A 22,570-nucleotide genomic window follows, 5' to 3' on the forward strand; every position below is an offset into this window, starting at 1 on the left:
CAAAAAGGAAAAACACAAACAAGTATGAGGAGTCACAAATACCAGTGATGACACAAATGCATGTGTGCTGATGTTGGCAGCAGTGCAAAGGACTAAACACACCAAAACCTGGAATTGCTGCAGTTCTTCTGTAGAATCACATGATGGCGCTGTTGGTCTGTGTACCACGGAGCAGAGCCTCAGCATGTAAGTCAAGGTCACAGGAACAGCATCGGACAATGTTTGTGTTTGTTCAGAAGCGTTTTAAAGCTCAAACCTTCATTAGTCATTTAGGGATTTAAATAACTTGAATATTATAATTGTTAACAGAGTTATTGTGACAGTCACCATCACTCTTAACTAAAGTACTTACCCGATATAAAGATAAAAACCGATCTGTCAACGTCTCATTCACCTTGTGGTGCAGAAAGAGTTAAATTACGTTCTCTGCTGGAGTCCTTCCTCATTTGACAAACATCCAATGTGATTGGCTGAGCCTTTCAGGGAGCTCTGTTTAGTTTTAGCAGCAGCAAGCCTGCGCTGCCTGGACCTGCGAGGAGGAGAGGAGGACGGCAGCAAAAAGGAAGACCCTGGATATAAGAAAGTATTTTTCAAAGAAACCTGTAAGTCACTTAAAGTCAAGTTCACTCATAAAATGTGTCCGTCACAATAACGTTACAGGCTATGCTAGGCCCACATGCCAACCCTCCCGATTTTTCCGGGAGAATCACGAATTTCAGGAGCCACCATTCTACCGAATTTCTCCCGATTTTCCACCCGGACAACAAAATTGAAAAACCATATCCCATATCGGCCAAGCCAATTCCAGTTTCCAACAATGGCTACTACTGCATCTACTTAGTTTTAATATTGCTCTTATTACTCTTTCTGGGTCGTAAAATAAACTTTTAACATATTTTCCAGGGAGAAAGTAGCTGAGTAAACTTCAAATATCTGAGCCGGTGTTGTGCCAAAAACTGATTTCCAATGTTTCCGTGTGTTTTTTATGTGTAATATCGTTATGTATGTTGCTAAATAGACTTTGGTGAACAGGTATTACAAAGGGGTTATATATCAAATTAAAAATTTACCTGTTTGTCAAGTATCTTTGTAACTGTGTTATTGTACTTACATTATAATCAATCAGCTCCCGTTTGTCCACTTAAAATATATTTACAGAACTATTTTTGCATTTGTCCTCTTGGCCAGATTACTCTTGAAAGAGACATTTTTAAAGCCAACAATATTTTTTTTTTAACTGCATAAATAAAGGATACATAAAAGTCACTGCCAAAAAGTGATTGCGGCTTCTACCTTGTTACAGGAATGTTGTTTGTTGCTCAGGATGACTTGATACATTTGGGATACACTTGACATATGTTTCACATATTATAGACCAACAAGTTATTTATAGCAGTTTAAATACAGGCAATCAGTTTTTGGCAGACGATCACTTTTTGGCACAACACCGGGTCCTCAGGTGGACGCAGCCTCTGAATTTGGACATCCCCAGCTTGTTTCCGGCCGGACAATAATAACGGTGACATTTAACTTTTTCATCCAATAAATAAACATTGTAAAATTGAAGTTTTTTGTACGTATACCACTCCCCCCAGCCCTTTTGAAAAGTATGTGCAAGTATGTGCGAGGCTTTGGCCCACATCAGTCTAAAATTGTATGTAACCGTGAATAACGTGTTGCCATGTCCACCAGGAGAGACTGGACAGTATAGATGTAAAACAAATATGCCAGCAGTTTATCTCAGTTAACGAGAGGAGCAGGCATGTGTTTGGCTGCTTCACATAGTGGACATTGAGTTGTTGTGTGGGGAACCAGTCGTCCATGTCTGTTGCTGTAACTGTAGTTCATGTTTAGAATAAAAAATCCCAGCTCACTGACTTGATAGGAGCAATAGTGCCTAAAATGTTGCTAATTTTGCTGAGAGATCTTTTACTTTGTGGTAATCTTAGATGAGTAGCTTTATGGACAAAAACCACCAGCTGCTTTGAAATTTATGTGTTCAATTATTTTAAATATCAAGGCAATGAAAACGTTTTCTTGAAAATTTTCCCACAAAAAATTATAAAATTTTCTAAATAAATTCTGGACATTAAAAAAAAAAACAAGACATCATAAGTCAGAGTCATATGTATATATTTTGTATAAATAAGCATTTATTTGTCTTTAGACTGTCACTCATTTTCAGATGTATAAATATAAAGTTTAACATTTTTCACAACAAACAAAAGCACGTACAGACAGAAACATTAAATACATAATTAATACTTTCAGTAGGAACAAATCAGCTCTTATTTACAGAATATTTACAGAAACAGAAAAGTGGTCCTCCGCTGCAGTGAGTGAAATGACAAATGAAAGAAATTAAAAATCCGTTTTGGACAGGAAGGAGGTCTGAACCTACTTCAAAACTGACGGGAGGAAAAAAAGTCACTACAATACTTCTGTACCCGCAGGCCGGATTCTGTTAAGCTTTTACTGCAGAAATTTGTGCTTTTACATCAAGTTTCCTTCTAAAATGTCAAACAGTTACTGTAGTTCCTTTTTCCTCCTGAGGGAATCGAACAGCTGGGGCCTTTCGGACTTCAGATAGACGAAAGTGGAGGAATGTTAATGGGTGGTTTTTGGCCTCCGTCCTTCATCAGCTAGACTATACACAGAAGGCTGGAGTGGGGAAGGTGGGGGATCCATCTGAAAGACTAAGCTGAGGCTTAAAATATTTTTCATAACTTAAAATTAAATAAAAATACAGCAAGAACCGAACTGGTTTCTATTTAAAACGTAACTATAGAATTAAGTGGTCTGATCTCGACTTATTTCAGAAACAAGAAAAGGAATCTGGGGTGGCTGTGGAAGCTCATTCCTGTTTGGAAAATTAACTAATGTAGGTAACTTTGGAATGATAAAAGCAACTTTTCATTTGTATGACATACAAGGTCAAAATTAAGACTTCAGCTCCTGACTATGACTTTTTAAAATCATTTTTTTCAGGCTCCTCCTTTTATTAGCGTCTCCGTGTAGAATCAACAAACCGCATCTGATCATGAAACATTGAGATGTTTAGTTTGGACGCTTAAAAAAAATCTTTCTTTACATATAAGTTTGAAATCAGTAATTCTAGATTTTATCATTCCTTTGTTAAACATATATCTAATAACTGAAAATAAATCTTAGGTATGTGTACTTTTAATTAGACCTCACAGCCACGGGATTTTTTTCTTGGCAACTCAATTGAAAACACTTAAAATGATTTTTACTGCTGATCTTTTTTTCTGGCAGGAATGAGCTTCCATACATTGATCTAAAGAGAATAAATACATAAGAAGCAGCTGATCAACCATAGTGGTGGTTTCTCAGTTCAGCTGGTGTAAATAATCATTTTCAGTGTGTGTGTGTGTGTGTGTGTTCTTATGGCTGGATGGCTTGACAAGATTTGGGGATTTTTTTAATTTATTGTAATTTCCGAGTTGAATATCTATGTGTGAGGGTCTATAGGACTTGGTAAATCAGGCTGGGGTCCTGACTGGCAGTCGGAGACGAGACCTGAGTGGTCGCCGGGGCAGTGCCTGCTTCACCCACCGGCACAGTTGTCGTCGGTGGGGATCCTGGGCCGTCAGCAGGCGGCAGCAGGCTGCTGTTATCGGTGGAGATCCGCTCCACAATGCTGGACAGGCAGTCCAGACTGGACACCACTGAACTGCGTTCGCTTTTCAGACCGCCTGCACAAAAAACAAGACATCATAGTAAATAAAAAAAAAATCATTAGGCTACTATGAGTTTAAAAAAAAAAAATTATTTCTATCATTCATATTGGGGGACAAAGGTGACAAAACTGTTGTTATGGAAACACAAAAAACATAATCAAATCATCATCATCATCAAAACAAACCCCAAACCAATAATAATAATAATGATAATAATAATAATCTAGCTTTATTTTCAAATTATTTCGAATTAGTTGTTAGCATTAATCACAGATCTAGTTTAATTGTTTTCACGCTTGTTTTGTATTTAGGCTGCTTTACAGAGCTTAATTTAACTCAGAATATTGTCTCACTATTTCAGCTTCTGTATTATATATTAATCATTTACTGTCGAAAAGATCTAAAAAAAAAAAAAAAAAACGAAGAAACGCTCTCTTTTTACATCAGCTGAAATTAAAAATGAGCTTTTAATTCAGCGTATGGTTTATAATCTTACTTTTATACGTTGCTCCTAACATTAAAATTACCATTAACATTGAACTTTTACGTTGTAAACAATTAAATAAAGAATCAGTTCAAAGAAAGCACAGCATCAACTGTTTTATTTTTATTGGCCTGCTGCTTTTATTGCGTCTTCTATTTGTCTTTCCCCGCTAACTGCCGTCACTTTACTGCGTGGTTTATTTTAAACACGTATTAAAATCATTTCTTACCGTTTGGAGTCTCGGAGAAATAAGAGCTGCTGTCATAACTTCCTCTTCTGGTTGTCTGACAGGTGGGGCCGTTAAAATCCGTCTGAAGAAGAAAAGAGAAAATTAAATATTGACAGAGACACTAAAGAATCCACCAGAGAAACCCCGCAGAGTGATTAGAAAATAAATCTAAATAAGTGTGTGTGTGTGTGTGTGTGTGTGTGTGTGTGTGTGTGTGTGTGGTAATGGTTGAGTCACGGTAGCTGTTTGTGTCATACCACGTTAATAAAGTCCCTGAACTCAGATATTATTTTTTTCCATCCACGTCTCTCCGTTTGTTACATCTGGGGTCTAAAAACGGTTTAAATCTGTTTCCTGTGTGTTTGGTGAGACGAGACGAAAGAAAATGTTTTAAAGACACTTTGAAACTAAATTTGCTTCGTTCCGATTCTGACACAAAATGGCCAGTAATGAAAAAGTTACACACAGGCAGCTAAATGATTCTATTTTAAATCACTATTTTACATGAAATTTAAACGTCATGAATAAGAGAAAAAACGAATTGCTTGATTTGTCTCGATTCATCATAATAAAAGAATTAAATTAATATTAAACATCAGTTAAAATAAGAGTTGGAGCAGACAGTAAAATATCCCCAATTCCTTTGGCTAAATTCAAAAGATGGTCGGCTCCGTGCGCCTCTCTCACACCTGTCGCTCCTTGAACTCACCATGCCGTCGGAGCAGTTGGAGCGGGGGCTGGATGCGTCCGAGTCCCCGCTGTAGTGCTCCAGCACCGGGTAGAAGCCGTCTTCCTGGCCACCGCGCAGCAGCGCCTGCAGGGACTCGATGTAGCTGATGGCGTTGCGCAGGATCTCCACCTTTGGCAGCCTCTGGTTGGGGTTGGCCGTCGTGCAGCGCTTTAGGGTCTCGAAGGCGTCGTTGACCTTGCTGAGCCGCCGGCGCTCCCGCAGTGTGGCCGCCTTCCGCCGGTCCGCGTTGGTCGTCTTCCTCTTGCAGGCCTTGCAGGCCCAGAGCAGGCAGCGGCCCGCCTGGTGGTGCCCGCTGGGGGCGCGGACGTGCTCGTCGTCCTCCACCTCGGCATGGTGGTGGAGGTGCAGGAGGGAGGACGGGGAGGAGGAAGAGGAGGAAGGGGAGGATGAGGATGAAGAGGAGGAGTCGTCAGGCTTCAACAGCCCCACATGGACCAGCCGCGGGTCCAGGTCCTCGAAGAAGTGCATGTCACTGGTGTTAAAGCAGGGGTCGTCATAGAAATCATCAGCGGTGGGGATGGGGAAAGAGATATCCGACAACTCCATGGTTCAGTCCAGAACACAGCAGGAAGAAGAAAATCCAGTGATGACCAAACTTTTCTCTCTTTTTTAGGGAAGAACTGAAATGTGAAGCAGGATTCGGGGCTTTTGAGGGAATGTACAGTCCTGTCACAAACTGATCTGCCCTCCAGCCGTTGACCTGGATCCCCTTATACCTGGGACAGTGGGGGGCGGGTTCAAGATAATGGAGTCCACCGAGGTCTGTCCAATCAGCTGCTGGCAGGAGGGGTTTACAGCTTCACGGTAATTAGTGTCCGATTACCCCTCACAGGGCAGTAATGTACTGCTGCACACGGCGGGGGGCGTGTGGGAAATGTAAGTTTAATACATACATTTAAAAAATGCGTATCGATATCAGCAAAGTAAATATGCATCTGTTAAATAGCTGTCATTATTCCATGTGGTATACTTTTCTGTGTATTGGTTCATTGTCATGCTTTATTTGTATAATTTGAATGAATATTAATGACCTCTAAGGAATCATGACGTCATTAATTAAATAGTTTTATTCACGGCGTTATAATGCATTTAATTTGCAAGATGGACTGACGACATGTTCGAGTTAATTAATAACAAAACATATAAAAAATGAAAATATATACAGTTCAGTTATAAAACGCCTTTGTAAACCAAAGTAAAAAACGTGTCTATGCACTGGCGTTTACAATTATAATAATAACAAAGAACGGAAATTAGAACAATTTTTGAAAATTAATTATTAAAAAATGAAGATTTAAACTTGGTGGTAGGAGGTTAAAACTGTTGACAAAAAAAAACACAAATTAAAGGCTAAATATAACTGATGTAGGAAAAAAATCACAATTAATATTAATAATAATAATAATTATTATTATTATTGTCATAATGTGGTATGGGTTTATTATTTCATTATTATTTCATATTTCATTATTCATTATTTTATCTGTGTATTTATTTGTTTGTTTATTCATTTAATTCGACAAATATGTCGAATGTAGATATGCATGTAGATATAATTGTAACCTCTGACCTCCTCTGTACCGTCCTATCAGAGCAGAGTTATTCCTCCAAGAAAAAGGGAAAATACAGCTTAAAACACACACACACAAAAAAACAATTAATAGTATTAACAAATATATATTTATATTAAAACACAATAAGTGATGCATCACTCATGCAACTGTATAGAAAGTCTCCATACAGCGATCAGGCTTCGTGTCTTTGCTGCGCCGCTTTTCAAGTGTAAATACTGCATGAAAGTGTGAACCGAGCAATCAACTTAAATGTCACCGAGTTTATTTTTAGATGCAGTGTTTCCCCTGCGACTGTCTGCACCCAGGACTGACCTCCTCCTCTCAGCTGTCACCGCTGCACCCGCTGCATCCACAAACTGCAAAATGCGCATTATCCCTTTTCCCAAAACACGCCGGCAGCTGTGCAGCTGCAGTGCACAACTGCAGCAGCTGGAGGGCGCCGAAGAAGCAGCCATCAGTGTGCAGGATGAATATCGCGCTCTTCTTTACTCGTGAGGTGAAATTTGCAGGCTATGAACTCATCCAGAGGTAACAGTTGTTAGAGGCTGTTTGCTGAGATGATGCTTGAAGTAGGTTTTCCTATAAGTACGCGATAAAATGGGGAAAATGCAAAGAATACTTTTTATTTTTTATCACATTTTTTTTCCAGTTCTGTGACATACACAATGCACCAGTTAAAATGATTCACAAAGACCCCTGAAACTCCACGTTATTTTCTTTTTTAATCCAAGCTTCAATCTCTAGGGTGAAAAAAATAATAATGAAGGAAATGAAATTAAAACCAGAACCTGCAGTTCCTCCAATGTTCATCTGAGGCTTCAAATATGAGTTAATTGACTAATTCCCGTGTTTTTGTATTGTTTGGCCAGGCAGAAACACTGCTTAGAGAACAGGTTAGAGTGACTGAAAATAGAGATGGACATGTACTAACAAGCGAAGAGGCGTTGATCAGTGAGCAGCAGCACAGCTTCATGCCGAGAAAGATCCTTATACACATGAAGTTTGCTTCAAGAACATGAACACTGTGAGGAATCTTGGAGGCATTTTTGACCAGGATGTGTCTTTCAGTGCAAATATTCAACAAATATGTTGGATTGTGTTCCTGCAGAGCACTTCATTCTCAGACTGCTGGTTTATTCGTGGTACCTAGAATATTGAAAGTAGAATGGGAGGCAAAACCTTCAGCACTCAGGCCCCTCTTCTGTAGAACCAGCTCCCAATGTGGATCTAAGAGACAGACACTAGCTCTACTTTTAAGATTAGCCTTCAAAATGTTCATTTTTGATAAAGCATAGAGTTAGTGCTGGAACAGGTGACACTGAGCCCTCCTGGGGGATTGTCACTCTGTGTTTAATTATTAGTTATGATTAATCTCTGGATCTCTTCCACAGCATGTCTTTGTCCTGTCTTCCTTCCCTCATCCCCAGCTGGTTATGGACGATGTTTTCCCCTCCCTGAGCTTCTGCCAGAGGTTTCTTGCTGCTAAAAGGAAGTTTTTCCTTCCCACTGTCGCTAAGTGCTTGTCTGATTGTCGGTAACTGTGCTTGGATAATACAATTGATTTTCATTGAATTGAATTTAACTGAATTGCGGTTGGATCATCCATCATGGATGCAGTGGACATGCAGGGGGTTGGTGTAACAGAGGAAGATGCTAGGGATAGAAGCAAATGATCCATGGTGGCGACTCCCTATAGCCAAAAGATGAAGAAATTAAAATGTCTAATGTTGAAGCAGAAATAAACATGTTTCCAAGCTGCTGCAAAAACAGTTCTGTTTATGAGGTGCATGGCCACATGGAATGACAGGTGGGTGGAAATTCAGGTGGGTGTAGCTCGAGCTATTGGCTAAGCTTCACCTCTGCTAATCTGAACTTCTACTTTTGAATCTAATGTGCAGATTTCCACATTCCTGCTCCCAGAGGCTGAACTTCTGGTGTTGTGCTAATCCACTCTCATAGAGACCTTTACATTTTTCACTCTTTTCATAACAAGGCTCCAAAAACATGGTTCTCTCACCGATACATATTGCTCAAGGTTCTGAGGCAGGCCAGTAGACTCGTAAACTTTGTTTTTCACTGAAAACTTTCATATGGTATCAAAGATTGGCAGACCTTCTTTACACTTGACACTCCAACTAAGTTGACCCACTTTTGTTGCAGTGTTTGTAACTGAGTCTTTCTCCATGATATGTTCCTGTTATTTAAGCATCCTTGCTGTATTTAAAGCAGTCTGGGGATGTTATTTATGTCACTTCAAAGCAAAATGATCCTCAGCAGAAGTCTTTGCACTTTAACTGAATGAAATGAAACATAAAAACCAAACTAATGGGAAATGCTGTCCTGTGGAGGGACACAGTATTTGAGAGACAGATAACAAGGTGTCCCGAACTGCTGCTGACTGGGCCCGGGCCTCAGGCCTGAAGCAATTTTACACGACTCATAAAGCCGGGGCTGCGGTCGGAGGCCACGCTGTGACGCGCCAACGCCACCACCGCCGAATCCACTGGCCATCTGGAAACGCCATCAGCACCACCATCCCTCTGCCACAGCATTAATCTCGCCAATTTTCCGGAACTCAGGGGGGGGGGGAAATGTACACCCTGACTGGCTTATGGCCAGAGTCAGGGGCAGGTCTCCGGGGGTTTAACCTACCCTCACCCTTTCCTCCACCGCCTCACTCCGTCCGATCACTAACGCCTGCCCCAAATGAAGAGCTTCATTCTAAAATGAGATATCTGCCGTTTGAAAAAAGAAAAGAAACGCAGAGATAGAAACACCTGCTCTGACAAAATGACGGATAGCGGGGGGGAAATAAATCCTCGTGCTGAAACGTTCCGGGATGAACGTGAGGTTGCTGTCGGAGTAAAACGAGAAGGCAGTTGCAGACTGAAGCTTCTCTGTCTCACAGATAAAGTTCAGATCGTAAATATTGTTTCAAAATGGATCCACAAGTCAGCTCCTCATACTGGATAATTTAAATGGCCATCAGGACCCACGAGGCTTCTACCACAGCAGCAGTGCTCATCACGGCATCTCGTGCCTACTGAGGTGTCCCTGGGCAGCAAATGCTCTTGACCCTGACCTCCGGGTAATGTCTGTTTTTTCCATGGCTTAAAGTGAGAAAGTACATTAACTCAAGTACTGCTAAATACTGTATGTTTGACGTTAAACGTGGAATAGACAGTAAGACGCATTATTGCAAAATGTAGAAAAAGCGTGATAGATAAATCCATGGATGTGGATCCTCCTGCTCAGAGGCTCTGACTATGAGTTCAGACCTGTTTCTATATAAAATGAAAAACTTTTGAGCTGCTGTGGAAGAAATGCCCAAACTACAGAAGAGACCAGCAGTTAGTGTAGCAACAATACGTGAAATAAGAGACAGTGATGTGTACCCGGCTGGCAAATTTGAAGTGAAGTATTGAAGCTACGGCTAGGAGCAAAGGAGGCTGCTGGTCGACAGATGGCAGGTCGGAAATACGGAGGGTGATCGACACAACCAGAGCCTGGCTTGTCCACTAATGACTAACTGTGATAAAAAGTGATGTTTGATGAGCAAATCACTTCATACGAGGACAAGTCTTAAAAATCAAGGTATGACACTCCACATGTGACAGGTTTTTCTGCAATACTTTACTGAAGTGATTCATTTACTGCATCATGATAAATAGTAGTTTTTTAAAAGACAACTTAACATTACAGGCTGTCCTGTCACCAAAACACTAAAATGAGACTACACAAGTTTGTGTCACATAAAAGAAGATTCTTATTAAAGCAATTCATCAGAAACATGTCAAGGATGTGTTAAATAATCCTATAAACTACTCATATAGCTGAGCAATGAAAGTACTGTGAAACACTAATATGACGGACAGTAACAGTTAACTTATGTCCCTGACTTATTGAATCAGGTGGAGCGAGTGTAGATCTGCAAAAGACTTAGAAGACGTGTTTGTAGCTCTGATTTCAAGTTAGATTTTTACATGACAGGAAACTAAATAATAGTCAGATTTAATATTTTTCATTCAGGTTTAATATAAATTCCTATAATATAAATTTATTAGAGTACCAATCAATATAATGATGGGAACACCCATGTTTTTAATTAACTAAACATCCTGTCTCATAAATAGAGTTCTAGCTTTTTGTAACAACCGAAGTGATTGAAATGTAGTCAAAAATTCAAATTCGATAAACATTTTATCATATCAACATGATATGAAAGCATACTTTGCTAAGTTGTGTGTGTAGACACACCACTGGTTCATCTATTCATTTAAGTGTCCTTTTGTGGTGTTAAGTAACTTAAGGATTGGACTGAAAATGAGAGAAAAAGCAGCCAATTCCCAAAGGAAAACTTGGAACGACCTTCGGAAAGAGACGGCTCAAGACTTGCCATAACTAAGTATGAGTAGACGATGGGTCCTACAGCCATATTTCTGAATTTTCTGCATCTTTTTCATCTTGTGTCTGTGTCCTCTCACTGGCTCAGAGCTGAGCACCCTCCGTTCATCCTCCTCTGTTGTTTCACTTCGGCAGGATGAGTGACAGGAGGGGCTGGTTGGTCTCCAGGAGGAAATAAAGGCTGATTGTCAGCCTGGGACCGAGGTCAACAGGACTCACACCACCGATATAGCTGCCCCTGACCCTCAGACACATCAGTTATCACCTGAGCTGGACCCCACTGCAACAGACACACTGCAGGAGGCCGCTCAGCTTCCACCAGGTGATGCTGTGCTAAAGGAGGTCTGGCAGAGGATCTTTTATTTCATTTTCAAAGTCTTAAACACGACAAATAAAAAAATGAACAAGTACTGCTTTGTCTTACCAAATTCTACTTTATATTTTTATTAATGACAATAATGGACTTCTAATTCTAACAAAAATAAAAAGGGCCAGACCTGCAGACTGACAGCAGAGGTGTCAGCCTCCACACCTGCTGCCTGCTGTAAACCACCAACACTACAACTACTGCATTGTCCCCCACTGCTGGCAGATTGCTTTACACACACACACACACACACACACACACACACACACACACACACACACACACACACACACACACACACACAGAGAGAACAGGATTAGGTCGGAGCTACAGATTTACTGCTCTACAGTTGTTGGGTTTGTTGTGTTTGTGGACTGAAGCCTGAGACTTTAGACTGAACGTCCTTTTCTACTCTAAAGCCCAGTTTGACTTCATGTAACGTTTATTTATTGAGCGCTTTTAACAGAAAAACTGTCACAAAATGTTGTTCAACACAAAAGAGTGAAGTAAATAAAAAAGTACATGCCATAATAGCCGAGAAAAAGACGTCACGAGACACAATAAAATAAACAGGTATGTCTGGAGAGTTTTTCTGAGTTATGCGTTTCATATTAGACACGCCCACCAATGGTTTTATTGCTGTTTCGTTGTATTTTAAGCATTGTATTTATTTCCTAAAATGACACTGCATTAATTATACTTCAGAATGTGAGTCATTATGGTCTAGCCTGAAACATGATGTGAAAAACATAAACATACACTCAGTTTGTCCAGACGTTTATGAAGAACATTTAGGAAGAGCACAATTTATTTATTCAGCTGACATATATTGAAATGCAAGTTTGGTTTATTTCATATAGTTACATAGTTTACATTATGTATAAAGTTTCTTTTGTGAAGACAGCAGGGACATGTCCAAAGGGGGTACATGGGGTGGCACCAGCAGCTTCGAAATATGATTGACTTTCCTGCAACTGGAGTTCACAGAGAGGGAACTACATTAGACAGAAGAGGGGACTCAAAGGATGAAGGCAGACTCGAGAAAAGAAATTGATTTGTGTAAAAATCAAGTTTTGTGGAAGCTATTTTTATAGTTATAGTTCCTGAATCTCTGTGGCAAAGGTGGAAAATGCAGAGTTAGTATGATGGAGCTTGAATAGCCATAATACGTGGTAACAGATCAGGTTGGGGAAAGTCTGAACTGTACAGATGAGAGATTTTATTTGTACTTTTCTACTTACAACAGCTCACGATGAACCTATCCATGCATCGAGACATTTGTGATGCCTTTTCCTGTCACTGTGTTCTGTCTCTGCCACAGGGAGGAGTCTAAATACTAAATAAGATGGTTTTTACTAGAGATGTTCCTGGTGACTAATTTCTTAGTCAGCTAAATGAGGGAAAAAAGTCTAAAACTAAGAAACAGATATCAAGTTATATTTGAGAACTGTTTAATGTCAAATAGTCATTAAACAAAGGCATTTTTAACCATTAATCACATTCTTCATTAATGAATGGTTGTATAACATTAGGACACAGCAATTTACCATCATTGGGAATCAATTAAATGTAAAACAATTAGATTAAAGGACTAGTACTTCTGCTCCCGACTAGTAAAAATAGCGACGCCTACACAGCAAATCCAGCATGTCCAAATTAACACTGTCGGATTTGATTTCAACACTATTAAAGTGTCTATATGGGTCCACACCAGAGAGTGTTAATTTAACTCATTTTGGAGAGTTGGTACGTTAACTCTGATTTAGTGTTAAACACCAAATCTGTCTGGAGTTGATAATTTAACACTTGGTGTTAAGAGTTTATATATTAACTCTCAAAGAGTATTTTAGTTTAACTACGTAAGAGTTATCTTCTAATTCATTCTAAAAAGCGGGAATTTTACTGTTCTGATCTTCTAGAAATTTCTTTTGGAAATAAACATTTACTAAAAAGATGCAATGGTTTTTGAAAAACATTTATTCTGAACTGTGCACCACAATTTCAAAACATTTTCTGAAAGATGTAACAGTGTACATGTTCTCACTTTCATTAGAATTTTGTTTATCAAAAGGTCTGACATGGTAAATGCAAATAACAGCATTCTCATCACTTATTTCTTCAATACAATATGCATGTCCTTCATTCATCCCTTTGTGGAACTTCAACGCACTTCTGCTCTCCCCCATATTCCATCTTCACAAGCATATCCTGTGCGGAGATCGAATAAAAATTAGTTGACACTAATTAATGGCACAAATAATCCAGTAAACAATTGCAGCACAGTAAAAAGGAATCCTCTTTGAGCCATTACTTGTGTAAAGTATTTTCCCAAAAGACAAGGACACAGGCAACAGGTAATACTGAACTAAATGTAAAACCTCAACCTTTTTCATTTTTACCTAAACCGTGTGCACAAAACTCTGGAGGGATCTATGCTAACGTAGAATCCAGTCAGGACGTCAGCTACTGCTGTTTGCTCGCTTTTTTATGGGCGATCGTTTTCAGGCTTCAAGTAGCACCATTATACCAACATTTCACATTCTAGACATTGTTTTAGGTGTATTTGACCAAAAGTTTGACTGAAAATTCACATGCAAGCTTTTTTTCAAGGCTGTGGTATTTGCCCGCAAACAATACCTTTCAGCTAGCTAAAACAGAATATTATGCTATCAGCGAGCAACATGGCTAATGCCTTTCACACAGCTTTGTCTCAACTCCAAAGAGCCACAGAAGTAAAAGCTCATAATAACAATTGAAACAATCTTTGAAAAAATGACTTACCAAGCATGGCAAACAACTCAAATATGTAGAGCAAAATGTTCTGAAACGGCTTCACTTCAGCTTCGATTGGAGCCGTGCTGGGGGCGGAGTCTGTGAATTTACTCTGTTGGTGTCATAGCCCCTGTAGGAGTTCAGAGTTAAGAGGTCAGGAGTTAATGTTTCCATTGTAACACCTCCAGATTTGACAGAGAAACACTCATTTTTAACACTCGATTTTAACTACTATCATTTTACACCTCAGAGTTACATTAAAAGAATGTGACTCTGCTTAGAGTAAAATTAACTCTACTTTTGCAAGAAGACTATTAACACCAAAACATTTAACACTTTTGAATTTGCTGTGTAGTCGCAAACATCGGTAGTAATTTCATACTGCTTCTCTGGTCTTACTGACCACTCAAAGCATTGACATACCAGCGCCGTGCTTTATATTGTGTTATATATGCAATTAAACCGCTATTTTTGTTTTCACACACTCTGCACAATCTTTGGAGTTAAATATAAAGCCAACAGACACCTTAGTGTGGGGAGCCGGAGCTTTGTTGCTAATGCTGCTAACAAAGCTCTGGTTGGCTCAGCACGTTTTCCAGCCAAAGACTGAAAGTGATATCAATCCTGTGGGTGTGATAAAGAAAGCATACTTCTTTCTTTCACTTAACCTCTGCAGATCAACTTGTTCTGTAGTTTTATCATGTTGACCATGGCAGATTATTAATGCCGGCCTCTCCGGATTCCCGCAGCTTCCTTAGAAATCTGGGATCCAGCTTTGTTCAGAGGATCCCAGTGGACTCGTGGCTGTGTAGGAACGCCGGCCCTCACTTTGAATTCCTGTCTCTCATCACATGACCCAGCTTATAAATACGTCCCAGCTCTGGACTCATGTCAGGCATCATGTTTTCATGCTTTAGACCGAACAGCTGGGCCACTAAACACAACAAAAACAGATCATCTGACTCCTGCAGGGAAACAAAAACTCCCCCAAACTACATTCTGACTTTTGCTGTGTTGGGTGAACATTTGTGTTCAATGTTCACCCAACACAACAAAAGTCATGAAGAGGATTCAGTCTCCTGGAACAAGTCTGACCTTGAAATGCCATCAGTTTTCTTTACGGTTGCATCAAGCAACCCTTTGGGGCTGAATTACTGAAAGATTCTGAACATCTCATTCTGAACAAAGCCCATCTATGACAGCAAGCTCCTGTAATATATTAAAAGAAGAAACCAGAGAAACCAGAATATTAAAGTGTGATGGCACATCTTTGACCTCATCTAAACACTCTGACACTTAACTTTTCCTATCACAGTCTAAAGACTCTAGAAGGCGAGACATCAGAGTCTGTTTACATCTGAAAAATTAGCAACTGTTTTTTACACTTTAGTTATACATGCACGATGCAACAGGTTGCTCCACTCCAGTGTAGTAGGTGGCAGCAATGCAGGAGACTACAGCAAAGGAAGACAGTAGTGAAACTGAAACTGTTGTGTTAACAGCAAACCACAGCAAAGAATAACAGCAAACCACCAGAAATCCTCTGCTTTCAATAACTTTTTATGAGCTGTTGCTGAGGCTGAGCAAGATTTTGATTCAATAAGCTCAATTTTTGAGCTGGAAACATGCTGATAATCTTACAGGACTCTGTCCCAGGGGGCTGTTTCTGAAGTAAATCTGTAAGTTTCCTGCTGAATGTTGGCAAAATCTCCATCGTTTTTATCAAAGATGTATGAGATATGATCAAAATGTTCTGAGAACATATCCAAGAAAATCAAAAAAAATATTAAATTTCACATTCATTCTCGTGTGCGTCTCTGTACTATTTTCAACATGGCTGCTATTTTCAGATTTCTCAGAAGTTCTGTTATACGTGTTAACAATGTCACAGGATGGCAGATCTGGTGAAGGATCCAGATGGTGACTGAGGATTATGCTAAGTTTTCAAATGACACTGAGCCAGCGCCACTGTTTAGTTTAAATGGTTTGGTCAGGACATTACAGTAGAAGTCTATACTGACAGCCTCACCCCAGGGAACAAAAACATGGTGCAAAACCTGACACTCTGGTCTCTTCCTTGGGGAAAAATGCTTGGATGTAACCAGTGACTCAACTCTAATCATCAACAGTGACAGTCCACAGTGAATTTAGGTCAGTTTGAAAGAATCTGTGAAGTGCACACAGGTGGTGAAAACTGAGTTTCCAGTTTGCGATCCACACGACGCAGTCGCGCTGGAAGCTGTCCGGACATGCCCGAGCAGAAGACCTTGACATGCAGATGGGCTAAATTTTGGATTTTTCCCCAAACTCTTTCCATCATATAGGCATAGCAAATTGTAGTTATAGTTACATTATCAATCAGTAGATTACAGGGAGAAATATTACAAGTCCAATATTGGTTTTAAAAAATAGCAATTCAATTCTAGGTGCAGTTTATGTATCAAGCACAGAGTCATAGACTCGTTTTACAACATATAACAAAAGATTAACGTAAGGAGAAATCTCTCATCAAGGATGCACAGACAGGGAATAGTCCCACATAACAAGAAGACAGAAGTAATAATACAATATAGAGATGGAATGAGAATATTTAGGTACAGTTAATATCAATATTAGTCGTGTTAGCCAGCTGCAGAAATTTTAGTTTCTTGTTTTGGAAATCAGCGAGCAGCACCGGTGCTGGCCCAGCCTGCAGCGGGTCACAGCTGTCAAACCGATCAGCAGGACTTCTCCTGACACCGAGCCAGCAGCTGTCTGTTAAGAATCCTCAGGACCGTCATCAGCAGCAAACCCCTCAACTCACAACTCCTCTCATTACTGCCCTTAATGGAGGGAAGAGAGAGACAAGGTAAATACAATTACTGATCAGAGAGCAGGGACAGCCGAGCCCACAGTGGTGCCCCGTTTCACTGCTGGTACCTGACACCAGACTCTGCCTCGTTACAGGGACCGTAACCCCGTCTCAGTGCTGGCCCTGATTTCACGAGCCTTTGGTTCGGTTTGTTGTTGTTGTGGATGAATAAACCCCACCATTTAAAAGATGTTGTTGCCCTCTGAAATAGGAGGAAAGTAAATCCAAGGTTGGCACTGAGGTCCAGCGAGACTCCTCGAATGCCTTTTGAGCCAGACGCTGTGATTACCCAGAAAGCCTGTGGAATGCCCCCTTCCTCATTGAAGAGACAAATATAGCGTGGTGTGTTCCAGCAAGGGATGGAGGGTAAATGGATGCTGTGGTGTTATGTAGCAGAAATTAGACAATGATGAATGATGATGCTCAGAGGAGGGACAGGTTAAAACCAGAACTATTTCAAGAGATGGCAGAAACACATTGTTACGTATGTGAGGTGTCTGTGGGAAATTAGACCACCATGATGAAGGAAAATTCAGCTTTCAGGTTTCTGACTCAAATTCAAAATCGCAAAAGAAGATTCACAGACATTTGTATTAAGTGCTGCAAAGTGGAACCAAGTGGAGCCACCAAAAGCCAAAAGCTGCAGTTACTTTTATGTCCATTTGAAGGTGAATGCAGAAGTTTTCAGGCCCCTCTTCTGTGGAACCAGCTTCCAGTTTGGATTCAGGGGACAGACACTATCTCTACTTTTAAGATTAGGCTTCAAACTTTCCTTTTTGCTAAAGCATATAGTTAGGGCTGGACCAGGTGACCCTGAATCCTCCCTAATGCTGGGCAGACACTGTGCGATTTCTTCAGTCGCGCGATTCAGCTCCTGCTCAAACTGTACGATTGACTCGCAGGGGTTAGAAGTTCATAGGTCACGATGCAGGTCTCACACTATACGACCCGATGCTCTGATGCGACCTGAGTGCTCACACTGTGCGTCCATAAAATGAAGGTTATAACAGAAATTCTGTCGCTCGCTCTCTCTCTCTGTCTTTCACTCACACAGACACACCACCACCATCAACTTTGCTAAATTGCTAATGAAAAACATTGATCAGGCAGCTGTGATTGAGCAGCAGTGTAGATCCAACTATTTTCACGGTTGTTGTGGTCGTGATAATTTTGTGAGGCCACATCGAAAAGGCTCGGATGAGCTTTCCAAAGTTCTACAAGTTGTGCCTCCATCGCTTGTGTCCAGATCACACGCTGCACAGCCGTGCTGCGCCGTCTTTTTCACTGACATTTGTGTTTGCGCGTGCGCAGTGTGACAAACTGCGGTGCCACCCTCACGACGGTCGTGAGGATTTCAAACAGGTTTGAAATCCTCACGACCAAGCGATTGATGATCGGGAGCTGGTCGTGAGGTGTTAATCGCTTCTCGTTACCCCACGTATACTACACGATGCACGGCGCACGATGAAGGCCAAAATCGGGCCGATCGCCAAAACGGTCGCACGACTCAAAAATCGGCTCAAAATGGGCCAAAAATCGCACAGTGTAAGCCCAGCATTAGTTATGCTGCAATAGATGTAGGTTGCTGGGGGATTCCCATGATGCATTGAGTTTTTCCCTTTCCAGTCACCTTTCTCACCCACTATGTGTTAACAGACCTCTCTGCATTGAATTATATCTGTTATTAACCTCTGTCTCTCTTCCACAGCATGTCTTTTATCCTGTCTTCCTTCTCTCTCCAACTGGTCACAGCAGATGGCCCCACCCCTCCCTGAGCCTGGTTCTGCGGGAGGTTTCTTCCTGTTAAAAGGGAGTTTTTCCTTCCCACTGTCGCCAAAGTGCTTGCTCATAGGGGGTCATATGATTGTTGGGTTTTTCTCTGTATCTATGAAGCGCCTTGAGGCGACTTTTGTTGTGATTTGGCGCTATAGAAATAAAATTGAATAAAATTGAATTGAATAGAAGCTTGTCAGTCCCCATAGACACGCATGTTAAAATGTCCCAACTTTACAGCAGAAGTAAACATGTTTAATCCTGCTACAAAAACCCCCATTTTGGTTTCAGCTAATTTATTCCTTTTAAAACCTTGCAGAGGATTAGTTATCTTATAGATATCTATCTACTACTGGTTGGTGCTTAAAGTGAAGGCTTAAAGTTAGGGATGATTGAGAGTTGTGCTGATAAAAGCAGCTGCAGATCATTATTATTATCATTATCTACAAGAGTTCTTCTCTGCTTAGTCAACTTACTGAACTGAAGGAGACATTGTGACTATGTTGGTAGTTTGGGCATCTTCTGGATCAGTTTTACTTTCACAAGCATTCTTTTATATACACACCACAGCATTTCAGTCAGCCTTTCTATTGGTTAATATTTGCATTAAAGCATTCCTGCCTAGAAGAAAAAAAATAAACCAAAAGCATAAAAATACCATCTGATGTATGAAAAATGCATACTGGCCTGTTTTGATCAGAATCATTTAGAACCAGCATTCTTGTGCAATCTCTATAGAGTTTGGATACTGTGATTGTAGAAAACAGGAAGGATTGTGTCTGAGATCCAAGGAGGAAGCCAGAAGAGGCGTAGCTTTCCAAAGTGTTTCTACAGGAGTGATGGAAATTTAAAGCAAATAAATAAAAAGTGACGAGCTGAAACAACGGCAATTATTTCCCCTGAAACACTCACTCTGGTTAGTGTAAAAAAAAAAAAAAGATCTGCAATCAAAGTAGTTGTGAAAAAGACAAACAGACTTCAAAGAAAAAGAAGAAAAGAGAGTAAAGGTGGTTTGTCAGCCAGAAGTGAGAAAAAAATCCAGATTCTCCAGCATTGATGACATAATGCCAAGAAATGGTACTGTGAGCGACGACGTCCAGCAATGATGAAAGTCATTTTTAATAAGCAATAAGAACATTTAAGAACATTGACAATAAGTTAAGACAAGAAATAATAAAATGTTTAAATTCAAGTGTTAAACCATAAACCTTTGGCCTTTAGTGGTTTTTTTATTCACATGCTTTTCAAAAATTTTAATTCTGAGAATTTTGCGACTGTTTTGGAAAACTATTAACAATGACCTACAACCAATAAAAGGCAATAATAAAAATAACAACAATAATTATTGCAATATTAAAAGTAGTGTTCATTTTAAATTGATAAATTTAAAATGAATACATGTTTGTTGAATTCATGTTTAAATTCTTAAGGATGCCAAGCTGGTATTTGTTTGTAAGCCTGGTCAGACTGACTTCTGATTTGTTCCTGAAGTACGAACAAATCCAGGGACAAAAATATTGATAAATCACAGATTTGTGGGGGAAACATTTGTGTGCACAGACTTGTTGTGGGAATCTTGTATCTATATCAGCTGTAGCTTTGCGAAGCCTTGACCTTGAGGTGAATGGGCTGGGATAAAGACTGGAGCACACATGAATTCTCCAGACCAGCAAACCTCTAAAACATCTGTTTCCTGATGATCAGGTAATTAAGTGCATTTGATAAGCAGCACCTGGCTGATACCTCCTTCTTAATTCTTATTAGAACCGTAAAGGAGGACTCAGTTTTGAGGTCTTTGGAAATCTCCACCGAAATTCTCCACCTGTTACAGCTCACAGTGTCAGTGTGTTGTCTGTGTGTGTTTGGGCATGTTTAACACACCAGTAGCAGTAAATACACTTTGTTGTCTTGTTGTGTGACACAGCATTTATTGTTGTGATGAGCAGAGAGCAAATCACAGATGAGACTCAGATTACACCGAGTGTTTGGAGGTTTTGCAGTGTGTGTGTGTGTGTGGGGGGGGGGGGGGGGGGGGGGGGTCATGAAGTGGCTCCGTCTGTGTGGTCTGTCACCCTTTAACCTGCAGGCATGAGGAGGCTCCACAGTTTGAGTCAACACACTGAGAGCCTCGCTTCACACTTTAAGCACACCAAACCGTGTTCACCTTTGAGCTTCCACTTACAACAGAAAGCAGCAGAGTGGAGATTCAGATGTCAGAGTGACTTTTCTTCTATGTGACTGACATCATCTCTGTGTGTTCCTTCTGGGCCACTTTATACAATGAAATCATGCAAGAATAGTGGTTTTATTAGGGAAAAGCTACAACCATAACTTGAAGATTATACTACAGCGAGGGGCACTCATGTATGCTAATGTGTCCAGAATGGAGAATATGATGGTGGGGTGACCTGATGGATATGTGACGTAGGTGCAAATTGCCCTTTCTGTGTGAGGAAACTTTGAGTCTTTATTCAATTCAAGAGAATTTAGTTTAGTTCAACTTTATTTATATAGCGCCAAATGACAACAACAGTAGAGGTAGATATCTTACAATAATACAAGTACATGACCTGCTATGAAAAAACACTTGGCAACAGTGGGAAGGAAAAACTCCAGTTTAAAAGGAAGAAAACTCGAGCAGAACCAGGCTCAGGGAGGGGTGGCCATCTGCCGTGACTGGTTGGGAGAAAGAATAATAATAACTCATATTTAAATGCAGAGAGGTGTGTAAACATGATGAGTGAAAGAGGTGAATGAAGAAGAAACACAACATGTGCAGGCAGTTTCAGAGGTGACCTGTGTGCTACTGGAGTTGGTCTGGTCCCTGCGGACAGGGTGTTCCCCTGGATGCTTGGCACTGTGGGGGCTCAGCAGACCTGCAGCTAAGATCACAGAAACCTGTGTTTACTGACCGTTTGAGTCCCTGCGTCTTCTCAGACTTCCAGCTGAGCTGCCAGAGGGGACTCACAGCAAGAGGAGGTCTCCAACAGATCTGATGGGACTCCAAACACGGACACAGATCCAAGCCAAGAATGACCGTCCTCTGGATGTCAGAGCCTAACGATGGCTCAAAGGTGTCCTGTAATCTCTGTCCTGGTGGTCCACACACTTTGTTACATTCTTGTTCTGTACAAATGGTGAAGTATCCATCAAACATCAACACCCTTCCAGGACCATTTGATCATCTGATGAGCTGAGAGTCGGCAGTTTGGATCCAAACATTCTTTCGATGGTTAGAAAAACTTATTGTACACCAAGTGTCACCAGAGTCAATAAGCAGAGTTATTTTAGGAACAATCCTAACCCTATCACTGACTCTTATTTTAACATTATCATAAAAAACAGGACTGCAGTATAACCAAACACACGCAATCCCTGACTGTTAATAATGAAGCTGGTAATTAAAGAGAAAACCAACAAGAATTATTGTCAGTACTCAAAGTTTTCCAGCACTCTTTCATCAGCTTACACACTCGAATAGAAAAACGTTAATTTTTTTTACAAACAGGCTGTTATAGATAGGCAATAAAAAGAGACATACTGAGGTTTATGACTCAAATGTTCCACAAAAGACAGAAAAAAAGCTCTTTTTGTTATATTTGATCATGTTTCTCTCTTTCCTGCATTCCTCATATCTCAAACAGAGCTAGCTCTATCTTGTCAT

At 40.4% G+C, this 22,570-nt stretch overlaps 1 protein-coding gene and 1 long non-coding RNA gene across 2 annotated transcripts; both read right to left on the minus strand.

The window, feature by feature from the left end:
• Positions 1–2,133: 2,133 nt before the first annotated feature.
• On the minus strand, positions 2,134–5,856 carry LOC113025108 (myoblast determination protein 1 homolog). The gene is made up of 3 exons (XM_026172524.2): positions 5,124–5,856; positions 4,415–4,496; positions 2,134–3,716 (listed from the first exon to the last, which is right to left on the minus strand). Exons 1-3 carry the CDS (start codon positions 5,709–5,711, stop codon positions 3,487–3,489), a joined length of 900 nt encoding a protein of 299 aa, XP_026028309.1. The 5' UTR covers positions 5,712–5,856; the 3' UTR covers positions 2,134–3,486.
• A 7,613-nt stretch (positions 5,857–13,469) lies between these two features.
• On the minus strand, positions 13,470–14,545 carry LOC145429657 (uncharacterized). The gene is made up of 2 exons (XR_013909922.1): positions 14,292–14,545; positions 13,470–13,718 (listed from the first exon to the last, which is right to left on the minus strand). It is a non-coding gene; the product is annotated as an uncharacterized LOC145429657 (long non-coding RNA).
• Between the last annotated feature and the right edge of the window lie 8,025 nt (positions 14,546–22,570).

This window comes from Astatotilapia calliptera, chromosome 7 (assembly GCF_964374335.1).
Source record: "Astatotilapia calliptera chromosome 7, fAstCal68.1, whole genome shotgun sequence".
Taxonomy (NCBI): Eukaryota; Metazoa; Chordata; class Actinopteri; order Cichliformes; family Cichlidae; genus Astatotilapia; species Astatotilapia calliptera.

Excerpts from the sequence above, each read along its gene's own strand:
- LOC113025108 (XM_026172524.2), bottom strand. The coding sequence starts at position 5,711 with ATGGAGTTGTCGGATATCTCTTTCCCCATCCCCACCGCTGATGATTTC. Across the intron at positions 4,497-5,123 it reads CCAACTGCTCCGACGGCATG|ACGGATTTTAACGGCCCCAC; the intron begins GTGAGTTCAAGG and ends TTTCTTCTTCAG. Across the intron at positions 3,717-4,414 it reads TTTCTCCGAGACTCCAAACG|GCGGTCTGAAAAGCGAACGC; the intron begins GTAAGAAATGAT and ends TTTTTTGTGCAG.